Below are 24,910 nucleotides of genomic sequence, written 5' to 3'. Positions count from 1 at the left end.
CTGGAATCTAGGTATGGCTAAAGAGAAGAAGAAAAATAACTGCTTAAAATGGAAAACATCCCAAAACTATATGAGATATTTTAAAGTCATGAAGTGAAAACAAAACAACAAAACCCCTTTGGTTTCTACAGTCACTTTCAGGAAAAATGAGTGAAGAAAGCAAGACAAAAGCACTGACAGTTTTTAGTGTGTTTTTTTTTTTTTCCTATTTGTTTCCCTTGCCAGAGCTACATCTTATTTACCAGAGTCTGTACACATGCAGAAAAATGAAAACAGATCTTGCCTGCTGCAGGCCAGAAACAAGGTTTCCTTTTATCTGGCACCACGTAGCTCCTAGAAGCATGTTCCTAATGGAAGCAATCACTCACCAATGGCTTTAGTTTTTGTTGTTTTTGTTTTAAAGCATTCATCCAAAAAATCTCTATGAAAGAATATCAGTATCTTTTAAATTTTCAACAAGGGACTTTTTTTTTAAGCGGCAAATATACACCTGGCCATTCTGAGCCAGATTACTATCATTATTTACGGGTTTTTTTCCTCCATTTTTTTTTATTGTGGTAAAATACACATAACATAAAATTACCATTTTTGTGTCATTATTAGTGTTTTCAGTAAAAATAATAGCCCTAGGAATATTAAAAAGTCCTTTAAAACACTCATCCTTTTTAGATATCACTGTAAATGTTTCTGCTGTCTTGGGAGCAGTGTCGTAAAGGGTATCATGCTTCAGCCACAGCATAAAGGTTTGCCCACTGCAGCTCCCATGGTGTTAAATGAGCACAATTCAAGTGCTTACTTGGTTATCTGAAAACACATTTTTCATACAAAATGTGGTACAGATAAATTACATCCACGGATCATTTTTAGAAGTCTCATTTTATCCTCACAATTACCAAATCTTTGTCTAAAATATTATCAAAAAAAAAAAAGCAGAATGGCTTTGCTTTCACCTCTTTTCTCTACTCAGTCTTTTCTCTGAAGAATGGGGGTGGAGGGCCAGGAAATAAAAAGCATTAAGGGGTGTGGGGGCAGCAAGACTCCTAAATGAACGCAAAGAATCAGTAGTTAGCTGTTTGAATAATCTAGAGTTGACATGTTAGAGGGTCAAGCCTGTAATTTTCAGCTGTAAAAAATCATGTCTATGATGGTAACAAGCAGCAAAAACAAAGTTCTGGAAAATGCTCCCACTTCTCTGGGTTCTGTTCAAAGATTTTACCCAAAAAAATCCTATATGATGTGTTTCACTAAGGCTTCTAGCTATTAAATGCTAGTTACTCTCAATGGCAAATACAAATACAAATACAAAATTCAAAGCACATGTTAAAAGAACAGCAATTCTTTGAAGATGTTCTTAAAGAAGTTCCCTCTGTCCAATTAAAGGAAGTTTTTGTTTTCTGTTTTTTTGATTTTTTTAAAGAGAAAGAAGAAGAGGAGGGGGGGCAGGAGGAAAATGAACAATGCAAAGGAGAAGTCTTTTTATTAAAGATCAAGCAGTGAACTCATATTTAAAATTGAGTTCCATGCACACTGTATCTCAGGAACACCCATTCTGGCATGTCCTAAATTACATGCCATCTCCAGCTGGGAATAATAGGCCAAGATAGGCCAAGCCCAAGAAGGGTTGGCAATCAAATGCAGGACAACTACGCTCAGGAGAACTTCTCTAGTATCTACCCTCAGAATGCAATTAGTCATGTCTACACTAAAAATTGCTTTCAAAAAACAGAATTCAAAGATTGAGTTTCCTTTTGCTAACCATTCACGATAAAATATTTGTAGAGATTTGACATCTTTTGACATAATTATATCAGTTGCAATACATATAATGTCCATTCAATTTTACAAAGTACATTTTAATCAAAGCTACACATACGTTCTGACCTTTAAGAGCCTGGAGACTGAAAATCATTGTAACAACTGTGAGAAATATGGTACACAAGCGATCTCTTATCAAGCATAAACCTGGCTCTGATTATTTTTTGTATTTAAAGCCAACATAAGTAGTTCCCCCTATCTAGAAATTTAAAATCAATTGCCAAATGGAAATGGTACTTTTGAGCCCACACCAGAAGTAAGTTTTTTATTCTCTTTGCCTAGTCTTGGTCAAAACCTTACCACTACTCAACAGCAACTAAAATCTTGAAATCAATTTAAATATCTCTATCCTTGCCAAAATTTTATATCTACAGAACTGACTCTACAAATAATGATGAGTGATCAGTAAGGTTAAAGCTGGACCTTCAACTATCCAATCCTTGGTTTGCATTAAAAAAAAAAAAAAAAAGCTTATGAGTTTGTTCACTTTAACTATGAAATCAAATGAAAATTCTGACCTTGTGATGCCCAAATTCATTCAAAATGGTTCCCAGTTTTCTGGTGTTGCTATACGCTTTTTGGGCAGCAACAGCTGGATGGGGGTCCCGCCAGTCAATGGACAAGCGGTGATACCAAAGACGCTCACTCTCCAGAACATGAGCTGATTTAACACTAGGATCAAAACGATGCACCTCACATCCATCGTTGGCCATGCCGACCTCAAAATGGGTATCATCACTCCCCAGCCTGAAAAGAAAGAGGATGGAAATCAACAACAACAACATATAATGGAGCAAAAATGTCGATTGACAAAAATGACAGTGCCAAGGCCAATTTTCTTAGCCACATCAAGCCTTCTCCTGTTTTAACACATGGCTGGTTGTACACATTCAATAAACCTTCCTTCACAAAAAGTATTAAAGCTAAAAGCGTCTGGGTAAAAGAAAGGAGAGAAATTATGTACTAACTGCAGACCAGAGAATCACATGTTCAAACATGCAGAAGCATATCAAGTTGATTTTTTAAAAAGATATAAACTATAGTAGCAATGAAACAAAGAAGACTAGTCGTCTTAAAAGATTCTCTCAGAATTATGTCAAAAATGTAAGTCCAAGCATCCATTCCCTTAGGGAGAGGTGCAATATACTAAAGAGGTAATTTGTCTTCCTTGTAATGACCATGCTGCTGTGAATGCAGTTTGACTTAAAGACAACAGCTGCTTTCTTAGAAATGGAGTACGCTTTAAATAGTACAGTTAAAAAGGCAGACGTATGTGGTTCTTCTGAATCTGGTGCTCAAGAAGCGAAAGAGATATATCACCTAAATTCACATAAGCAAGGGGAAGAAATTATGAATTAATTGTACTTAAGTACCCAGTTAGGTAACACATGTGGAATATTCATATACTTATGAATTTTTAATTTATGCAGAAATATTCCTTACGTAGTGATGTAAGATTCATAACTGATTAAAACATCATTTTGCATGAAAAACATGAAATTAACCAAGAGAGGATGATTTTTTTGTAATGGTGATTATGACGTTTCTGCCCAAAACACTACAATTAAATGTGATTAAAGATACCAAAATCTCAGAGTATCTGCAATGCATTGGCCAAACCTGAAGCCAGTGCATAAATGCATCATTCTCTTAAACTCTACTATTTCAGACTATTTTATAATTTGGAAATATACAAGCTCATTAGGTAACAATTTAGTTAACTTAAATGTCTTCAGTACAGAGATCTTCCATCCAGACATTTTTAATAATCTATTTGCCTTGTTCTTTCCTTTCATTCCCACTGTGTTGCTTTATTCTCACTGAATCCATGTCATGTCAGCCCCCTGCTATTCTTCAGCTATAATTCTTTTGATACTTTCGGCTAGAAAAAGATTCAGCACTCTTCTCATAAAAACTCCCATTCCTTCTACGCAAGAGATCCTGTTTCCTATTTTCAGCTTCCTATTGAACCCACACAGTTCAGACCATTGCAATCTCTATCTGGGCTTTCCCTCAATTTGTTCATTATCAAAGCTGATGTTGCATATTGACTTACTGGCCCTAAATCTTCACCCCTTCATCCATACTACTGCCATGCTCATCAGGGATGGAGTGTCCTTATCTGCCCCTTGATTTTTTGGCTTGGCTATGTGACTTGCATTTTGGAAGAAAGGGACATGATGCCAGTCCTGATCCTAGGCTTCAAGAAATTTAGTTCACTATCTTGTTCCATTATTGTGATAAAAACATACCCTGGATAGCTTGCTGGTCTCAGGAAACTAAAAGACATGAGAAGCAGGGATGCCCCCAGACAATCCACTGGCCTTCTATGAAACACAGAGCTGCCCTTAGCCACCTCAGCCTGAAGTAAAGTCTCTCAGTTAAGCCTGACCTGGATCAACTAATGCTCAACTGATCTACAGACATGTAAGCAATGATAAATAATGGTTTTAAGCTGCTGAATATAAAGTGACTTGTTATACAGCAATAACTAACCAATAAACCTGGCATTAAATGTAAATCTAAGAGTTGCAGTAGACACTGCAAAGCATTTTTTAGTAGACAGATTTGTTTCTATAAAGATCAGAATTTTATAGAATTCACCTGTCCCAGGGGAGTTTTCAGTTAATTGAATTTGTTGAAATTCCCTGGTGGTCCTGTGGTTAGGACTCTGTGATTTCACTGCAAAGGCCCAGGTCCCATCCCTGGTCAGGGAACTAAGATCCCAAAAGCCACATGGTGTGGCCAAAAAAAAAAAAAACAAAAACTTGTTGAAATTGAGATGAGCAAACCTGTGTTATCATGGAAACATGGAACCCAATGGGAAAATGGCAGTTTTGTAGCTTTACTAAGAGAACAAAACACTAGTCAGAAAAGTACTCATTAAATATAATTTGTATATAAGTTTTCTAGAGTTAAAAAAAATGTAAACAATTTTTGTGAATTTTCAGAATATAATCTCAAGAAAAGATTTTTCCACTGTAAAACATGTATATATTTTAAGCAAGGCCTCAAAAAATTTTAAGAGTTAACCACATACAGTTGTGTAACTAATTTTTTTAGGAAGGCACTATGTTATATATTGATATGTTTTCAATTTAAACTAATTTCTTATGATTAAAAAATGACAAATACACTTAGAAAAAGTTCAAGTTGCATATAAAACTATAAATGAAAAGTAAAAGTTTCCTACCCCTAGAAGTTTAGCAATTTCCAGTGATAGTCAGCAACTTTTTGTGTTTTGTTCCAGAAATTTTCTACACATGTACAAGGGTTCTCTATTAGAAACATCATAAGTACACACACATACATATAAGTTAATCATTAGATAAGGAGGAGGAATTATTTTGTATGATACACTAAATAATACAAAAATATTGTAAATTTTTTGTTATGCTACTTCTGAAAAAAATCCACTTAATCTAAATATCAATATATAATGTGTACTGTATTGGAAAGTAATAAACTACATTTATTTATCAGTCTGTAATTCTTATTTTAATTTATTCAAAATGACACTTCTTTATAATTAGTTTAAATTAGTTGTTTGTGGTAGGTATAAAAAGCAAGAGGAAGAATAAATTTAATATACATAGGTGTTGCAAAAAGTGGCCTAAAGGGTAAAATGAAGACTCAAATCCAGTCCAGGTAGTTCCAAAGCATGTGCTGTTTACACTCTACCTCACTGCAAATAAGCACAGGACACAGAATCACGGAAGGAATATTTGTGAACTTAGGGATCTAGGAAATTGTCAGCTACAAGACAGTAAAGCTCCATAAAGTAAAGGGCTCTGTCAATTTTGCTTATTTCTGAATCCCTAGTGCTGAGGAGACAGATAAATGATGACAGACAAACTCACAAAATGCTGCACTAAGTGAAAGAAAACTATTAGATAGAGTCTGGAATTCCCAAAATATACAGTACAATATTAACATGGCATGGAATGAGCTACATTTCACTGACTTATTCATGTATATTAACAAATATTTATAGAGCACTAGACACCAGAGACAGATAAATTAAACATGATCCTTGATCTGAAGAAACTAGTAAGTAGTAAAGAAAGATTTCTGAACAAATAACTATAGTAAACAAAGTAAAATAAAATTATCTTTTATAGCAAAAATGTATTTAGTCTATAAGGAAAGTATTTTCTGCTCTTATTTAATTGGAAAGAAAATTTGCTGTAGAAAATTTTACTTTATAGAAATATATATATGCATATATATAGATATAGATCATGATCATATGGCTTCTACCTCAAGGTCTAAGATAGTTGTTATAGTTCCTGCCATCACAACTGCATTCCAGCCACCAGGAAAAGTAAAAGGAGAGGTGAAGGTCACATCCTTTCCTCCTAGAGGCATGGCCTAGAAATTGCACAAATCACTTGTACTCATATCACATTGCTCAAAGCTAGTCATGTGGCCACTTGTAGCTGCAAGGAAGGCTAGAATATGCAATCTTTGGCAAGGTGGCCATGTGCCCTGTTAAACTCAGGAGTTCTGTTACCAAAGAAGAATGGAAGAATGAATATTGGGGGACAATCAGCAATTCCTACTACAACCCATTTTTGAAATAGTTAAGCTGTTAATACATATATTTAAAGGCATAAGCCTTCATGAAGACAGTAACCTATCCCTCTATATGGGGGAGAGAGAAATTATATAACTGATGCTTATAAATATTATTCTGTATGTTAATGGAGAGGTTTGAGATCACAACAAACTCTTCAGTACAGAAGGGCCGTCAAATCTGAGGGATTTGTTGAGGAAATAGGAAGGGGGTAGATTACAGGGCTAAACATTCAAAGATAGTAGAATAACAGAGTAACCATCTTGGCCCGCCTCTCCTGATGTCTTAGAGAGCAACAACCAGGATCCCTAAGTGTGGGTGTGTGGGTTGTGCACTAAACAACTCTAGGGGGCATCACTCCTAATCACCATAATGATTATCCAGCAGATGGCAGTAAAGGTTCTTGAGGGAGGAGATGCCTTTTCCCATGTTGTATAAGTGTCCCTTGGACTATCTGCAGTGCTGGCAATTGCATGCCCTTCAATGCCACTGAAGGGTAGAAGAGATGGATGTGGCACAGTTTCAAGTCCTTGGTTATTCTTTTAAAATATTTCTAACAGTATTAAGGTGACTATCCTTTATGTTCCCTAAGAACAAAAGCTCAGAGCATAAACACATGAAGAGATGCTCAAGATCATTAGCCAGTAGGGAAACACAAAATAAAACTATAGTGAGATACCATTTCACATCTACTAGGATGGCTATAATCAAAAGACCAATAATAGTAAGTGTTGATGACAATGTGGAGAAATTGGAATCTTTATACACTGCTGGTGGGAACATAAAATAGTATATAACCGAGGGAAATGAAAACACATATCTGCACAAAAACTCATACATGAATGTTCATAGTAATATTATTCATAGCAGCCAAAAAAGTGGAAACAACCTAAATGTCTATCAGCTGATGAATGAATAAATAAAATGTAGTATATCCATACAATGGACTATTATTTGGCAGTAAAAAGGAATGAAGTACTGATACATATTACAACATGGATGAACCTTGAAAGCATTATGCTAAATGAAAAAAAACTAGACAAAACACCACATATTATATGCTTCCATGTATCAGAAATGGTCAGAATAGGTGAATCCATAGAGACAAAAAGTGGATTAGTTGTTGCCTAGGACTGAGAAATGAAAGAGGGTTGCAGGGCATTGGGAGTAACTGCTACTGGGTACAGACCTGCCTTCTTGGGGTGATGGTAATGTTCTGAAATTGACTGTGGTGACTAGACACCACTGAATTGTACCCTTCTGAATGGATGAATTGTGTGGTATATGAATTATATCTCAATTTAAAGCTATTTAAAAAACTAAAAATATAAAATCAGAGCAGATACAGGGAAAATTTTTAACTCTCATCATTGAAGACAGAAAGGTTAGAAGAAGTAAGACACTTAGTGTCTTCCCCAGGAGTTTCAGTCATCCATTCCTCATCCCAGCAGGAACCGGAGAATCTGGCCAAATAATTATCTAGATCTGTAAACTGCCAACTACTAGAGAGGGAGAAATAGGTTTTCCAAAGCACAAATTACAATGAATAGTGGATTAAAATATTTTACAATTATTAATTTTTATTAAATAACATTGCATAAAATGACAAGATTTCATCTAAAACATATATTCTTAACAGGGATAATAATTTGCCCCTAAGAGGGCAAAAACTGATTCTTGAGGGCCAAAAAAAATCTTTTTTATGTCAAAAGCATAGATAATACATATGTTACATAAACAAATATACAGTGTATCTATAGTATTAAAATTTCATGGGGGGGGGTGATTAGGAAAATAAAATTGTCTAAAAAGTGTCCTTGGGTCCATGATTTTTTGATTCCCCATTCATATAGAATCTGAGCTCTTGCTGTGCTAATTAAACTATTAAAAGATAAAAATTTGGCTCTGGAGCTCATTCATTCCTCTTGAAATGCTCAGGGCGATCAGAAGTCCCAGATTTTCTGCCCAAGATATTGGCTCTTGTTGCCTAACCATGTATCATATATCAAATTTTCTTCTGTCTCACGCTGAAAATTTATCTTGAAACCAAATGGCACAACATGTCAGAGAACTAAAGGAGAGATGAAAAAGATTTACCTATGTATTATCCCTTCTCATGTTTTTTTCTCTTCTATTCCCACTCCTACCCCTGAAATATAATCTTTGACACGAAGGATAAAAAGGTGATTTTTCCCAATTCACTTTAGCTACCACCTTCATCCTCACCCCACCATCTCCCCACCATCACCCCTCCACCTGACCCACAAGAAGACTTTCAGGGCAGGCCCCAACTGAAGTCCTGCGGTAGACCATATTATCATGTGAACCCACAGCCTCTCTTCACTTCTCTTTCCCCTTCTCCGTAACATAACCTTCCTTTTCAGTGCCTTCCCCTACCCTAATTGGTCTCTTCTACCCCTTTTCAAAACTAAAAAGGATCTTCTTTAAATTTTCAACTGAACTTTACTCAGAGTACACTCTCCTAGAAAAATGTCTTTTACATTAACTGCAGAATAAAAAGCGTTGATTCCTAGTAAAGAAACTTCAGACATCAGAGAGAAGGTGGAGGTGATAGCTGCTTCAGTTCTTGGGGGTGGAAGAAAGGTGGAACACAGATCAGAAGGAGGGCATCTAGCCTCTGCTTTTTGATCAGTATGTCCTCAGATCCCTTCTTCCTCTTACTCCCACAAGGTCACCCCCAGTTGCAGCTTCATCCATTACGCTCAGGATAGGAAAGGCTGCCACAGCCCTGGGGCTTGGAGCACATACTGCCTGGATGTAAGGGCCCCATGACCCACCTGCCACCTGCCCTCCCCAGCTACCTCACAATTATCCCAACACTCATAAATGCTTGCACCTCAGGACCACCACTTCTGGCGCAGGTCTCTTTCTTCCCTCAGCATCAGTTGAGATGTTGTCAGTCAGCAATTTACCTGCCCCTGAAGCAAGCAATTCATCTGAGAAGACTCTCGATCCTGAGTAACAGTACAATCAACATAAACATCCATAATCCAAAGCATCCTTTTTTAAGGCATAAGAAATATTTTCTTTAGTTTCCAGTTTTCAATTAAACATTGTTAGGTTTTGAATCAAATGTTGGCCCTTAAAATCTATTCATTTTTTTTCCCAGTGGAATTCAACTGTTCCTATCTGCTCTTTACAAAGTTGATTTTGAATAGTGAACATTTAAATGAAAATAAGAAACTAACTTTTTACATGTAATAATCTGAAATCTCACAGCAGAACAACTTTATCTAATGGCTCTGAAGTATAAGGAAAGCAAAAAGGAACGTGAAAAATTTCCCTGAAAATGATTTTCCCAGTTTTGTTTTACTCAGTTATAAATGAAATTATTCTGGGATGTAAAATATTAAGCAAAACATAAAGGCAGTTTGGAGCAAGAAAATAGGACAAAGCTGAGATCTCTAATTTGCATGTAATACTATGCAATTATTTTTATGACCTACTCTCATACATTTTTAATATGATATAAAATAAACTGTACTGTCACAGTTTCCTATTCTTTCTCCAATCTTGCAACATAGCTGGTGGGCTCCCAGAAAAAAGAGCTCTGTTCTAATCAGCTGGCTGAGCAACTCACTTTCTAATCTTCAGCCTCCCAGTTTAAATCATGGCAAAACCAGCTTCCCTTTTTAGTCTTCTCACCTCAAGCAATCTTTATGTAGCAAATATATATTGAGTGGCTACTGTGTACCACACTCCACTGATATATACCATGGCTCTTCATTTAACCCATAGAAGAATGTTTCCATTATCTTGAAACTCTTATTTGAAACTTCTGTTCTTTTTAATCCACAATGACTATAACTGAAAATTCCTATTTGGTAAAGTTTGACAGCAATTGTGATCCTCTATGCATTAGCACCTTTGGGTGGGCCTTCACATCACCCAAATGTCAGCTCTGAATCCTTATCATCTAGGATTCTGGTTGGCAGTTGTCACTCATGAGCCTGAACGTAAATCACAGCGGAGATGAAACCTATCCATGAGGAACAAGCAGATGACACTTGTGAGAGTCCCCAGTATTTTGTAAAGGACCCCAGGGATCTTGCCCAAGAACCTAACCTTCTAGAGTTGACGCAACAGGATAGTCCAAACAAAAATAACCCTCTCCTGCTTTTTTTTGAGACATAGATAATTTGTAAATTTCAGGATTGTTTTTAAGAATACTGATGTATTTGTAAAATAGTCTCATTATTTTATATTCACCCTTTTACGAAAAGCCCTCTAAATCTATTTGTACATTTAGATCATTTTCAGCCTGAATAATTGAATATGAATATTTCCCATAGTTTTCACAAATCTCATTATTTTCATAGGAGTTCCCTCTTTCTTTTTTCAGTGTAAAGGTATGCATAGATTTACCATTGGCATAAAACATAAAAATTCAACAGTGGCCATTTCTCTTGGGTCACCCATCATAACTGAGTATAAAATCTCTAATATACTCACTGTTCTTTTTTTTTCTAGGTGCATTCTTAATATTTTTCTATTTCTAATAAGAATGCTCTAATTCTAGCTGAGAATCACTGGCTTCACCAAGGGGATCATCATCATGCTGAAATGGAAGCTGTCAACTTACTACCAACAGAAGGGGGGAGAAAGTGGCCCTGCCTGCTGGTGCTCTGCAAGTGCCCACAGTTACATGTCACACAGATGAGTCTGAAATCATGGCAGGAAAAGAAGCATAGCACCTGTTATACCCTGCAACCATTCATAATTTGTGTTGCTGAAAAAGCCTTGGCTGCCTGCAGGAGCATTGTTTTTTTGTTTTTGTTTTTGTTTTTCTTTCTTCCTGCTGTAAAATGTACTTACCCTAAAGAATAGAGGCGGCACTGCTTGTTGTGCATTTGAAGAGCTAAGCCAAACCTGTCATCGAGACAGACTGACCAGGGCTTTTTTGAAGGGCTGGAATCAGTAGCCAGGCTGTCTGTGCTCATGTGATCACATGCAATCTGTAAAGATTGGAAATCAATGGGAATAATTTAAAGCACTGGATGATAGATGGCGGGCAGAGACTTACTGTTTTCCCAGTTCCTGAAAACCATAACGGGAGAGTTATGTCCTTCTCCACTGCCAACTGCTCCCTTCCCCAGGGAATCACAAGACTGCTATAAAATGCTTGGAGGAATTCCAAATACTAGGTTACAAACAACCTAGTAGAGACTAGAGGTGGGTTTGAAGGGAAGTTAAGAACTGCTATAGCCTTGTGCACAGAGAGTACAGGGGAGAACAAATCAGGAGCAAGGAAGGCAGGGAGAAGTCAGGAAAGGCTCTGCAGAGGTGTGTTAGTCTTAAAGGAAGAGCAGAAGTTGACTAAGAGGCTGAGACCGGATGGGCATTCCAGACATGCAGAACAGTGCTCCCAAACCACAGAGGTCTGTTACCCATAGCATTCCTATTAGAAGTTGTGAGATATGACCAAGGGCATAGATCTTTGAAGGATACAAGATTATTTACTCCTTATCTCAGGCAGATAAGGTCTGGCCACCATGGTCCAAAAACGTAGCGTGTGTTAACCAAGGTAAACAGCTTGGGGTCAAGTGAAAATAGTACATGGTCCCTACTAACAAGACAGTACTCTCTGTGATACAAGAGATTCCTCTGGGGGGAAGGGCAAGAGCCCCAGCCGGGAAGGAGGTTCTTCCAGAGCCAGCCAAAGCACCTCTCTTAACACATCCATCAAAATTAGATAAGAAAACCAAAGGGAATATGTATTACATCTAAGTCAAGTGGAAGGCAGCCAGTCTCTAATTTCAAATGCACATTAAGTAAATATACTTAGCAAGGAATTCTGACTTGTGTTTGAGGCTGACACAGCCTGCACTGCTAAGGCTGTTGGGACCAAAGAAAACAGGTTCTGCGGCCAAAGTATTTATCTTGCTAAGCAGCAGCATTTCCCCCTAATCTCTCAAAAGTCTCATAGTCATCATCCTGCTCCATGAATCATGCAGCAGCCCTTGCTGTCAACCTCACAGACAACAGGCCACTCCAGAGGCAAAGGATATTTTGAGGTTCACTGTTTTGATTCATTGGAAAACATAACAGCAAACAATTTTCTTCTTAAGAAGATATTCTACACTTGCCCAATCCTTTCATTTAACTGACTTTCCAAAATGTTAATCTGAAAAGAGCATAGTGTGTGGAGCCCTTATTCTTGCTGTAATCTAGGGCTGGCCTGGCAAAACCATCCTAGCACTATCTATCAGTGGCTGGGAGAGAGACTTCTACTCGAATTTGAACATTTCATAGGAAAGCTTAAAAAGTGAAATCCTAAATATTTATTTGTTCTTTTCTTTTGATGAAATAAAAATTCACATTTTAAGGCAAGAAAAATTTAAACATAAAATTTTATGACCTACCACTCACCTTGTACGTGCAAACATCTTTGGTGAACTTTATGTATCATACCAATATATCATTCCCTTTAAAGATAGAGACTGGTGAAGAACAGACTGGGTCAGATGACGTGGGGAGATACTGGGCCTCAACTAATGGAAGTTCTTAGCTTATATACTTACTTAAGACCTTATTAATGTTACTAGCTATATTACTTATATTCTGCCTATTTTACAAGATGATTGTTTCTTGTATTACTACCGAATGTGTGATGGAGCCTCCAATAAAATTAATGATGTTTAGGCGACTTGAAACAATTGACCAAATATATAGTCCTATAAGATCAAAGACTGTAATAGTGTAACTCTAGATATAAGAAGCAGCAACAAAAAGCAAGCATTTCCTAGACCATAACAGACTAGTAAGTCTATTGCTAACAGGGCCAAGTTCAGTAATAGCACATTGAGTAGCCTATCAATGAAATCCTTGACTGACCTGGGAATGAGCATTCCTAGCACCGTGGGACAAATTGATCATGAAATGCCTCCCAAACTGTGGTCAAAATTAAGACCAAAAGGGAGGGGATTGCAAAATAAAGAATGCTGCCCACCATCTAATTCTACAAGTATCAAGTCATTAGCCACCGCAGTTGTGAACCTACAATACACCCTGAAAGGAATTCAGGGCAAAAATCAGGGTGAGGCATTCTGTGCTCTGGAAAAACTGGCAGAATAGGCCTTCAGATAGTTTGATATTTTCAGGGGAAAATGTATGAATCCAGTTTCTTGCATCTTCCCATGCTTAGAAAAGCACTAAAACTGTTAAGATATCTATTCCTTGCTATTAATAGTAACTTTCTACCGAGATATGTGCTTGACTGCACAGACCTCTTTGTCAAAATCATATATCTACTAACCTCCCCGCCCCGCTCCGCCCCTTACCTCCTCAGAACAGTCCTCAGAGCTGAGAGACCATCTCCTAGGTTATAATCCTCAGTTTGGCTTGAATAAAAGTTTCCATTTCTTTCTCAGATTGACTATTGATTAATTTTTATCAATATCCTCAACCCACTGTCTTTCTATCCATACTTCTCTATCCACAACCACAGTTTAAAGAAAAAAATAATAGAAAATGGAATTGAATCCTCTCTCAAGCAACTAGTACAAAACACATTTATTAACTGGCTCCATCAACACGTTAATTTGAGTAACTCATTTCCTACTATTCTCCCACAAATAAATGGAAGTTACGCTTCTGCCCACCCACTTCTTGTCCCCACTTACCCACCCTAAGAAGAAGCTGCTAATCTAATTAGTCAAAGCTCAATGTTCATCAAGCTTGTTTTTACTAGTAGGTAGATTCTGATGACTTCAACCTTCATCGGCACTCAGTTCCATGCCCTGCCTCCTGAAGTCAATTAGTTAAGCCAGAGCAGTTTGGTGGGCCCCGAAGACATGCCTGGATCTCCTAAGCCGGAACCATTTGTTCTAGGTAGCTTCCTGGGGTACTTTTATTAAAGTGGTATGATGATTGCATTTGCTATTGTCTCTTTGCATGTACTCTCCCTAAGAACCTCCAAAAGACCAATCAGGAGATAGACATTCACAGATGCTTGTTCACAATACTCTCCCAACACCACTTAAACCTAACTCTAGTCTTTCCCACCGTGTTTCTCAAGGTGTGGCCCACCTACATTCTAATGGAGGTGAGAGTACTTAAAAATGCAAATTCTTGAGTCCCACTCCATAGCTATAAAATCAGAATCTTTGAGGCTGATGCATGTGAACATGCATTTTAATAAACTCTCCCAGGTGATTCTTATGCAGGTGGTCCTGTGAGTTTCCTGGCAGAATTTTTTAAAGCCCCACTTAACTGTTCCAGCCTAGCCTCACCTGTGCCTTAGCAAATTAAGGGAAGAAGCTACGCTAGGGTCAGAGCTTTCAACTGAAAACAGCAGCCTCTCCAGCCTCACTCTAACAAAGAGCCAGGGAGGCAGCCCCTACAATTAGCCAGAGGCCCTCAACAGTCAGGTAAGTATTAATGGTCAAGATTCAGGGCTTTGAGTTTCAGCTGCTCCTCTTATAAACCTTGCGGAGTGGGGTTTTAGTCTGTCCAAGTTAACACTTTAAGCATTTCTTCATCCACACACTTCATCTTGCACAAAAGAATGTTTTCCATTTAATCTCTGCTAACGTTCTCCTTTCCTCTCCTAGCTCAAAAATATAACACAGAAGTTTTTCCATTTTAACCATTTATTAATCATCTCATTTATGGACATTAGTTTTTGAAAACAACTAGGAGTACTCAGTAAAATTCAGCTCCTAAAAATTAATTAAATATTGATTTTTCAAACTTGCTTGTTAAGATTTATGGCCAGGGCTTCAATGAACTCTCTTGTGAGCAAAATCAGCAAGGGCAGTAACTCCTAGCTAAGCGCTAACTCAGGTAATTATGGGTTTGTTTGGGTTTTTTTCTCCCTCTTTTTAATTCCCCTTGTAATTTTAGCCATATAAAGAGAATTAAGCCTGGACAAAGAAAAATAGACTCCAGGAAAAAATGTTTTCTGAAATGCTTTTTAGCTATTTAACTTGAAGGGATCTAATTTATTTTCATTTCATTTTGTATCCCGAAAGGCTGAATAGCATTTCTGCCAACCCATAAGTAGAATCTGGCAAAGGGAGCCCTTAAATTTGGGGGACGTTTGGCAAGAATCACTTCCATAATCAAACTGTATGTTAATGTAATACACAATTTTGAAAAGTAAAATATCAAGGAAAGAGTTGTATTTTTGTTGCTTTTATCCCAATTTTTGTGTGTGTGCATATGTGTGTATGTGTGTAGCAGTTAATATGATAGAAACTATTGTTATATATTTGTAAAATCTGAATCTCTCGATCTGTAGGTTCTTATGTCATTCTTACAGAGGTAGATGATTAGATAGATAGACAGATAGACAGATAGACTGACTTTAAAACCTATTTTTTCTTTTGAAAACAGCAACTGTTGCTTGGATTAATTTTGTACTGCAAGCCATGCTTCCTGAAGGCATATGGTTTGGGGGTTGCCATAAAAAGCTGGATCTGGAGCCTTCCTTTAGAACAGAGCACTGGGTTTATGATTTAACTGTTTCTTGTTAGCAGCAGACAGTGTATCATCTACTCCAGAACTTAGAGATGTAATCATGGCCTTTCACATTAGAAAATAATACCTAGTAAAATTGAGCTTGATGTTCTGCCCACTCTACCCAAATACTATATCCTTTGGTCTTTCATTAAAAAATGCAGGTCCCCCACCATGCCTGAAGGTCACCACAATGCACAAGTCCAGGGGCACCATCCTCACCACAGTCTAATGTCACATGGTCCCTTTCTCTGTGCTTCTGTTCCCAAGCTCCCTTGGCCTGGGGAAGCTTACCCACCCATCTGTCCACCCGGTTACAAAACACACAGCTCTCTTGCATCCTAACTGTTTACCAGTGTGTGGGGTATTTAATTCAGGTTTGATATCCCAGCCAGTGCCTAGCACAGTGTCATCCACAGAGCAAGTACTCAACAAATGCCTGCTGATTTAGGTAACAGTGACTCTAATATTCTGCCAGTTTTGTAGGCTTTCATTATCAAGGTGAGTTCTAAATGAGGCATAAGCCCCCAAAGCAGCCAAAAAGCTCTGCGTTACATATACTGGGGGAGGGAGCACTGGTGAGAGGGAATCTGATTAAACCAGGTAGTGTCATCTCTGATGAGCTCCCACCTGCTGGACTTAGGACTCAGAAGCACACAAAGGCACAGGACTTTAGCTGGGTAAAACGACCTGTGACTACAAAACTATTGTGAGGTCTGGAACTTTATCTTATTCTTTCTAGAGGACAAAAAACCTTCTAGCCAGCTTCCACAACCAAATCACTATTATTATAGTCACCAAACTGAATAATTATACGTCCATTCATCTACCTGCCCAACTAGTTAGCCACTTGAGAGCAGAGACTGTATTCCTAAGGCCTGGTTCCTGGCACATAGTAGGTGTTCAGTAATACTTGGTTAATAACAACTTTACACTAGTCAAACACAGTAAAAACTTATGGAGCTGGGAGGGAGCTTAGAAATAATCTGATACCATTTCTTTCTTCTCAAGATCAGAGAAGCCAGAGCCAGACAAGCAAAACAAATTGCCCAGGGTCACAACATTAGACTACATCACAGGATGCTCTTTTTTTAAGAATTTTTTTCCTCTCAGCCCATAACTCATGGGAAAACTCCGAGGGGCTTGAAACAACCCTTTCATGCCCCAAGAGCTTCTTCTAAGTTAACATAAGTTACAGAACATTAACCTGAAATACATATAAAATGAAATTTGGAGGCTTTCACGTGGTCAGTTTATACTGGGAGGGTGAAGCCCACAATTCTCAAATTCAACTCATAAATTTAACACCTCTCAGTTTTCTCTGGGGCCTTTAAGGGCTTCTTAAAGTCACAGTTAAGAGATCCAGCTTCTTACTCTTCATGTAAAACCAAAGTATAAAATTAAAATTTCAATATTTTAATTGTCTGTGTAAGTTCACCAAATTAATTTGCAGGAGCAAAGTAAGATGAAATTATGTAAAGCACAGGGACTGATTTATCATCCCATCACTCATGACGAATTCAACAAGCTTTTACTTCCATGTCTAGGTGACAAATATTAAAATCCCTGTTTGTCTGACTGCATCATATGAGAAAAGGGACTTTCTTTTACCCCTAAACTCGCCTTCTAAAATTCCAGAAAGACATGCTCTCCATGGATGAAAAATGGGCTTGGCTGCCAGTGAGGTTGGGGAGGGGAAGTGGGATGCCAAGAGCCAGCAGGCTGAAGGGAGATCAAAAGACCCGGGGACCTCCAGCGCCACACCAGCTCCACAGTGCAGCTTCCCAGGCTGCAGTTTCACAGGCAGTCTGAGTTCCTAATTTACTAGCACCTCTCAGTTCAGGGTGAAGTTTCCCTTGGGCCTTGATTTCCTTTTCCATCTCTTTTTCCGCAGGATCAGGCTACTTGAGAATGGAACCTCCTGATTAATGTGTCAAGAGCCATAGACTCTCCTTAATGGAGGGTCTCTGCCTGCTCCGGGTGCCGGGCAGGAGCTGCCACAATGTGTTAAGTCACTAATGAAGGCTGGTGCTCAGTAATGACTTAAAGTGCCCTAAGAACAGAGAGCCTTCGGATTCATTAGCTTCTCTTCCGACTGCCTGCAAAGTCTCCTGCACTCTCTGGCCTAACGCATCCCTGTCTGCCAAGCTTCTGTGGCAGAAAAGCAGAAAAGGCAGATTTCTCCAAATACAAAATGGAATTTGAACCTCCAGACGATGGTCTTGGTTTGTGACATGCTGGACTGCCTACTCACGAGCACGAATCTGTCATTTCAATTGGTTTTCCAAAGCAATTTTCTAAAGTGGATCTTTAAAATACATTGGGATGATTCATTAAAACATCTCAGGGTGACAATACTCCTGGAAGGGATAAGGTGCCGAAGCAGATGGAAGGCATCTGTTATCTGCCTCTAAGTGAGTGGATATATTTAAGCAGCAAGACCTCAGACACTGTCCCTATCAAGTCCCCATTAGGAGGCTCCGAGAACCTCCCCCGCCCCTCACGGACAAATCCTTCCTTAAAGGGGGCAATTAGCATCGTTTACAGAGTCTCCAAACCCACTTGTGCCTGAAACACAACCTGAATGGTGCTGATGTATCTGAGGAACCTCAAGGCTTCTTCATCAAGGGACCGAGCAGGACCTGCCCAAGGCTGGAGTTCTATATGCCACCGGGGACCCTGTAAGGAGAAAACATAGGTTAGTGTGTAAGGGATCAGGAGCTTGGGGTGGAGGTGGGAAGGATGCAGAGTATCAGGGAGGCAAGACTGCTAGCCGCCTGCAAAACAAACACAGCTGCTCTCGGGCAGCAGGGAGTTGGTTTGGAGCTGCTATCGTTCACAGGGAGACAAATGAGGCCTGAGAAAGCCCAGCTACCAGGTTAAGCCAGAGGACTGCAAAAGCCAGAAGGGATGTCTGTCTCCAGCTTCTGATCAAAGGCACACTCCACCTGACCCCTCAGGCTCTCTCAGCCGTGGTTTTGTATTACCCAGAGCCACTCCCTGTTGTAGAGAAAACCTCCCCTGCCTACTATGGTTCCCAGGCTTAGAGCTTCAGAAATAGGTGCCTCCTAAGGGCCAGTTTTGTTGTCATGGTACTATAATGCCTGAATCCTCAGGGGGCTTGGGCATCTTCCCCCGCAGCATGGGCTGGGGGCAGGACACCCAGTGTTCTAGACCTCAGTGCACCTGTCGTCTTGACCATGCACCTGCCAACAGATCGTAGAGCTGGCACCATCAGGGCTGGCAAGGGTGGCCTTCTAGCACTGTGAGACAACCTCCAGCTTTCAGCAGAGGACACGAGGAGCTCCCAGGAGCAGAGTGGTCAGGACCTTAAGCTCCCTTTTGTAGCAAGGGTAGAGTGGATGAAAGGTTGGAGGAAAGTAGTGGTGGTGGTCTAGAAGAATCAAAAATGGGGACCCCCTCCAGTCAAAAGGAAGCACTAGTTATGAAATCCTTGCTAGAGCTTAAGTTCCCCACCTATAGATGTCACCACCTGGAAACCTCCCAGAGAACCCTGTGATCCCAAGGGCAAAGTATAGCTCAGAGTGTAGGATGAGAAGGGCAGGGGCCTGGTCAGGGAGAAGCCCCAGCAGCTGGCAGGGTGAACATCTAGCATCGGGAAAGACTTTGGGGGTCTTGGCACAGGGGTTCCTGCAGAGTGGTTAGGATGGGCCCCTAAACCCCATCTTAAGGTGAGAAAGGGGCAGGGAAGGGTTCTGGGGACAAAATAAAGGGACTATTTCATGTACACACATTGTTCTCCAGTCAGGTATTGCAGTGGTCTGAATGTGTCTGTCCCCACTCCTACCCCACCCCCACCCCCAATTCCTATGTTGAAATCCTAATGTCCAATGTGATGATATTAGGAGGTAGGACCTTTGGCAGGTGCTCACGTCATGAGGGTGGAGTCTTCATGAGTGGGATTAGTGCTCTTTTAAAAGAAAATCCACATAGCTCCGTAGGCCCCACCACTATGTGAAGACAGAGAGAAGGCAGCCGTCTGCAGCCCCAAAGAGGGCTTCACCAGAACCCAACCATGCTGCACACCAACCTGGAACATCCAGCCTGCAGAACTGTGAGCTGTAAATCTCTGTCCTTTATATGCCACCCAGTCTGTGGTATTTTGTCATGGCAGCCAGAACAGACTAAGACAGGTATTACAGCAAGAACTGTCTGTCACCCAAAAAGACACATCTACGCAGGCTAGCCCTGAGGCCCTTTAGTACGTATGTGGCTTTCTGCCCCTAAATGGGGTGGCCTGGGTGACTTGGAGTTAAACTGGACGCAAGGAGAAGTGGGGAGCAAGCAGGTTAGCCAGTGTGAAGTCAAGTGTGTGGGCTCGGGGAAGAGGAGTACACTCTGGCATGAGGGTTGGAGCTAAATGCAGACACTTTGTAAGCGGTAAAGCGTTATTCCAGGTTAGGCATTATGAGACTCAGATCACTGCACCAAGTCCTGAGAGCACACAATCCAAGCAGCCCATCGGGTCTGCACCGCCTTGCAGTGGCTGAGCACCCTGCAGTGCTCTGGACTGAAAGAACCCTCGCTGATTTTCCACAAGCTGCCTTTTCCTCGGGAATCTTTAAGGCAGGGCCAGTTTCATGGGCATGCAACCTGCATAGTCTTCAAAGGGCTTGTGCTTGGCTCGATGCTGACACTGTCTTGAAACTCTTAATAATTTTTTAACAAGAGGCTCCACATTTTTATTCTGCACTAAGCCCTGCAAATTATGTAGTCCGTCTGACCTGAGGGGCACCTTTTCTTGGGAAACAGGCTTTTCGTATAGCTGTTCTTCTTCTATGAAGGTTGAGTAGGCAGTGACTCTAGTCAAAAAGAGCCTGAGAACACTAAGTAATATTTCTTCCCAGTTAAGGGCTCCCACCCCTTATTTCTTTCCTCCTTCTCTAAATTAGCTGTTGGTTCCGTTCAAACAGTGTGCACTGGGCATCAGCCACTCCGTGCCAGGCACTTATCGGCACACAGATGAATAAAACCCAGAGCCTCCTGAGAGGTGCTCACAGTCTGGTGGAGGAGACAGATAAGACAGAAATATACAAAATAAGTTTGACGGGGAAATGCTGAAACATTAGGGAAAGCCATTCTTTCCAGGAAATTATTTAATTATGAAATCATAAATTATAGACCACATTTAAGTATAAATGCCTCCTGGTTTTGCTTGGTTACACTCTTTTCATATCTAACGACAAAAAGTGCCTTCCCAGTTGTCAAACTTGCACGATGCTGTGTGCCAGCTTGTCCAGTTCTGGGGTTTAAAACTCCCCACATCACTGTTGTGGGGCCCTGACAAGATCCCCAACATCTGGCCCAGGATTCTCTTGATGAAAATGATAATGTTCCCACACTATGGTTTTGCTTTAAATCAGGGATCTGTAAACTTTTTCTATGAGGTCAAACAGCAAATATTTTAGGCTTTGCAGGCCGTACAGTTTCTGTTGCAATTCCTCACCGTCTGTTATAGCTCAGAAGCAGCCAAAGACAGTAAGTAAACAAATGGTCAGGACTGTGTTCCAATAAAACTCCATTTACAAAAATAGCCTGCAGGCTGGATTTGGCCCGCAAGGCTGTAGTTTGCTGACCCCTGCTCTATTTGACTCTAATTTGGTTGTAGACCAGCTTAGAAGAGCGTGTTTACTTGAAATAATGCAAGAGACACTGATTATAATATCTAGGTTACAAACAGCTTTGTTGTCTGGGTGACTTGGGCAAATGTCGGTCAGGTCCCAGCAGGATACAGTGGGATGAATTTAGTAGAGAGACTATTTACAAAGGTGTGGGCAGAATTTAAGAAACCAGTAGGAGTAATGCAATGCCTGTGGCTGATAGCACCAGGGAGCCCTTGTAAACCCTGAGCCTGAAGGCGCAAGGAGGGGGACGAATCTGTGCGACCCAGAGAGGCAAACTGTATGGAGAAGGTGTTTAACAGAGGAACACAGCCAATCCTATCACATCCAATCCTACTATATATCCACCCTAATTGTCAAATAGAAGAAGCTAGAGAAAAGGGAGGCTGTGGTTGGTCCACAGGTCAGCCTACTGGGGTGCAGAGAAGGAGGAGCAGGATGGAGAGTGGATCTGGAGAGGCAAGTGGAAGGTCTCTTGCACAGCATCCTTTGGAAAGAGGCATTGAGACTTGACCAGGGAGTCATTCATTCATTCGGTAGCCATTTGTGCCTCATGCCAAACTCTGGGTTACAATTTAATATAGGACACAGCTGTGTAAACCAATAAATGCAATGAAGTTCTGCAAGAGCTCTAACTGAAATCTCTATGGGGCACAATGGGGTCACAGAGACATGAGGGACCTAAGTATAACTCCAAAATAAATGCCAGAAAATAAAAATGTCGGTTATGGGAAGCAGTCTCCACTGTGAGAAGCCCAAAACTCTCACTAAAGAGATACCTTAAACACAGTAGAAGCACTTACCCTGGGCTAACACACAAAAGTAATGTCACAGATTAGTAATAGTGAGTCCATATGGTTACTCAACATGATAAAACTATAGAATTACCTTAAGAATCCACAAACAATATCTGTCTTGCTATCTGATATTTCTCAGTTCCACTGAGTGTTGACCATGACAGAGCTAAACTCGACAGCTGAAACAGTGAATAATATAAATTGAGGGGTCCCAGGTGGGGATAGAATAGAAACATACAGCAGAGATGCCCTCAGAAGTGCTCTGGCTTAATGCTTTGGTTGAGCTGTTTAAAAAACATTTCACATAAAGTAATGTTCTCATTGGAATCAGTCTGACAGCAGTTTGTGATTATTTCCCCAAGGAAACCACTACCTTTTATCATCTCTTTCAATTATCATTTGTCTTAATTCTCTAGGGCACACAACAATATTTGTCCTTCAAAACTCTCACAAACAGAATTCTCTGAGCACCTTAAAACACCGATGGTTGGTATTTACTAGAACAAGGCGAAAAACAAAAAACAATAGCAAAAAAGCACATCTTTTCCTTTTAAAAAGATTTTATCATTATGATTTTACCCCCAAACAATTCCCTAAATGCCAGGGTACACTATTATCCATGTGCTCCAATACCAAGTAGCCAGAACAAGGCTGCCCCCATCACTCCCAGGACTGGGAAGGTAGATTCCCAGTCCCTTCTGTCGCCCCCACTTCCTCTTCGGATGGGTAAAGGAGCAGCTTAAGCAGAAGGCAGTGGGAGGTATAGTCATTGGGGTCATTGGGCACTGATCTGTCTGTCCCCAACAGGCTCGAACTGAAATGTTGAATGGGGCAAATACAATGCGTTGCCACAGAGAAGTGGCCAGGCTCCTGAGTCCCTGTGGGGGCAGGGGCGGGGGTGGGGAATGTTGCTCAATTCCTTTGCAATCCGTGGTCCTGCCCCCTACCTAAACCACCAGGACAGTCCTACAAAGGAGCCCCTCCCCCAACAGGGACAGGCATCCCAGGAAAGGCAAGGTCCAACATTTCTGAGGAAATGAAGCAGCCCCCACCTCCTTTTGTCTGTGAAGGATTTATCTGGCACTTCCTCCAGGAAACATGCATTGCAAAGTGAACTGGCTTCTTCTAATGAGGGGAAATGTTTTGATTATATAGAAAAAAATTTCCAAAAATCAACATTAAGCAAAGGATTCTATACAGAACTAACTCATGTTGTTTGGGGGCTATTTTGTAGACATCTGGGAGTCTCTTCCCAAAGGGTAAAAAGTGATCGCTGAGTCATCCCAAGTCGGTGCACAGAGATAATGGATTTGGCTCTAAAGAATGTAACAAGCACAGCCGTGAGGCTTTCACTTATTTTTATAATTTAGGACTTCAGCATCAAATCCGTTTCTTGAAAAAAGAAAATGATTCTTTCAAGTCAAAGAAACTGAATTCCAAGATTTTACTATTAAAAGATAATGCAAAAAATAAAGCAATCTTTTAAAATACCCTTTGGCCTACCAGCCTACATGTACGCACACAATAGAAATATATTAATTCAAGACAATAAGCCCCAAGCAAAACTGGTTGCATTAAAATATATATATATATACACACATATAAAAGCAGACCCACCCATGACCTGAAAAGAGAGTCATTGATTCTGCCTCGTGCAAAAGCTTTCTTTGCCTTGAAATTTGGAATAACAGCTCCCTTCTTCACAGGCCATTTCCCCCACACCCATGAATGACCTCATGTAGGCTACACAGAACTTGTCAAACTAGCAACAGTGCCACATCGGTTGTACAAGCAAGTTTTGTACAAGCATGTTTTTTACTTTCTTTTAAAATAAAAACCAAAGGGGTCTAATGGTCCCATTCCTCTGTGTTTCAATGCTACAGTTTTGGGGGGATGAAATTGTATGACACGTGATTTAAAGAATCCGTTTCTTTATTGTGATGGATAATCAGTAGAGTGTCTGGGATATTTTTACGATGTTTCAATACTCTCAAGTGCACATTCCCACAGCTAGCTCTTGAAAGGTTTTAGAACCAACAGCTTTCTGTTGGGAGACATGGCTGACAATTGATTTGCTGCATTACGGTTGTGCCTATGGAAAAGAGCAAGCTTGTGAGTCCTTGACTCAAACCAAACAATACGCTGAGCATGTGTGATGAGTTGATGTTGGAAAGCCTAAGCTTCCTGGAAAAAACAAACCCCAAACAAGCAAAATCTATTTATTTAGCAATTTTGCTGCAGTTTTGGGCTAATTAAGAGCATCTGTTAGTGGGCAGGAAACAATGATTGAAGGAAATTGCTCCTTTTTAGAAGGAGAAGGGGAGGTTGTGGGAGTTGTTGGGAGAAGGGGAGGCACAAAATGGTACCTGGGCAGAGCATGAATCCAGGCACATCTGAGCGTGTGTGAGCACCAGCCACTGCCTTTCTGGAATGCCCTGAGATAGTCATGATATCTAGGACTCCGCTCGAGTGTGATTAGGGACTCCCAGAGTCCCTGGGTTGTCAGCTCACGTGTCTCTCCCCCCAACCCCATGTAACTGGACTTTCTCTCAGAATCAGCCCCGATTCCCTCAGAATCAGAAACAGCAGGGATCAGTTAC

The 24,910-nt window shown here is 40.2% G+C and overlaps 1 protein-coding gene across 1 annotated transcript in view; it reads right to left on the bottom strand.

The window, feature by feature from the left end:
- The window catches only part of METTL24 (methyltransferase like 24), a 112,665-nt gene that overhangs the window by 60,810 nt on the left and 26,945 nt on the right, over nt 1-24,910 (bottom strand). The window contains exons 2-4 of the mRNA XM_057740178.1: nt 18,452-18,550; nt 11,228-11,367; nt 2,334-2,562 (exon numbers count right to left, since the gene is read on the bottom strand). Of these exons, the coding sequence (XP_057596161.1) occupies nt 2,334-2,562; nt 11,228-11,367; nt 18,452-18,550 (468 nt within the window). The remainder of the gene's footprint in view (nt 1-2,333; nt 2,563-11,227; nt 11,368-18,451; nt 18,551-24,910) is intronic.

This window comes from Hippopotamus amphibius, chromosome 6 (genome assembly GCF_030028045.1).
Source record: "Hippopotamus amphibius kiboko isolate mHipAmp2 chromosome 6, mHipAmp2.hap2, whole genome shotgun sequence".
NCBI lineage: Eukaryota > Metazoa > Chordata > Mammalia > Artiodactyla > Hippopotamidae > Hippopotamus > Hippopotamus amphibius.
The sequence above is the reverse complement of the archived record's forward strand: the minus strand, read 5'-3'. Positions and strand labels throughout refer to the sequence as shown.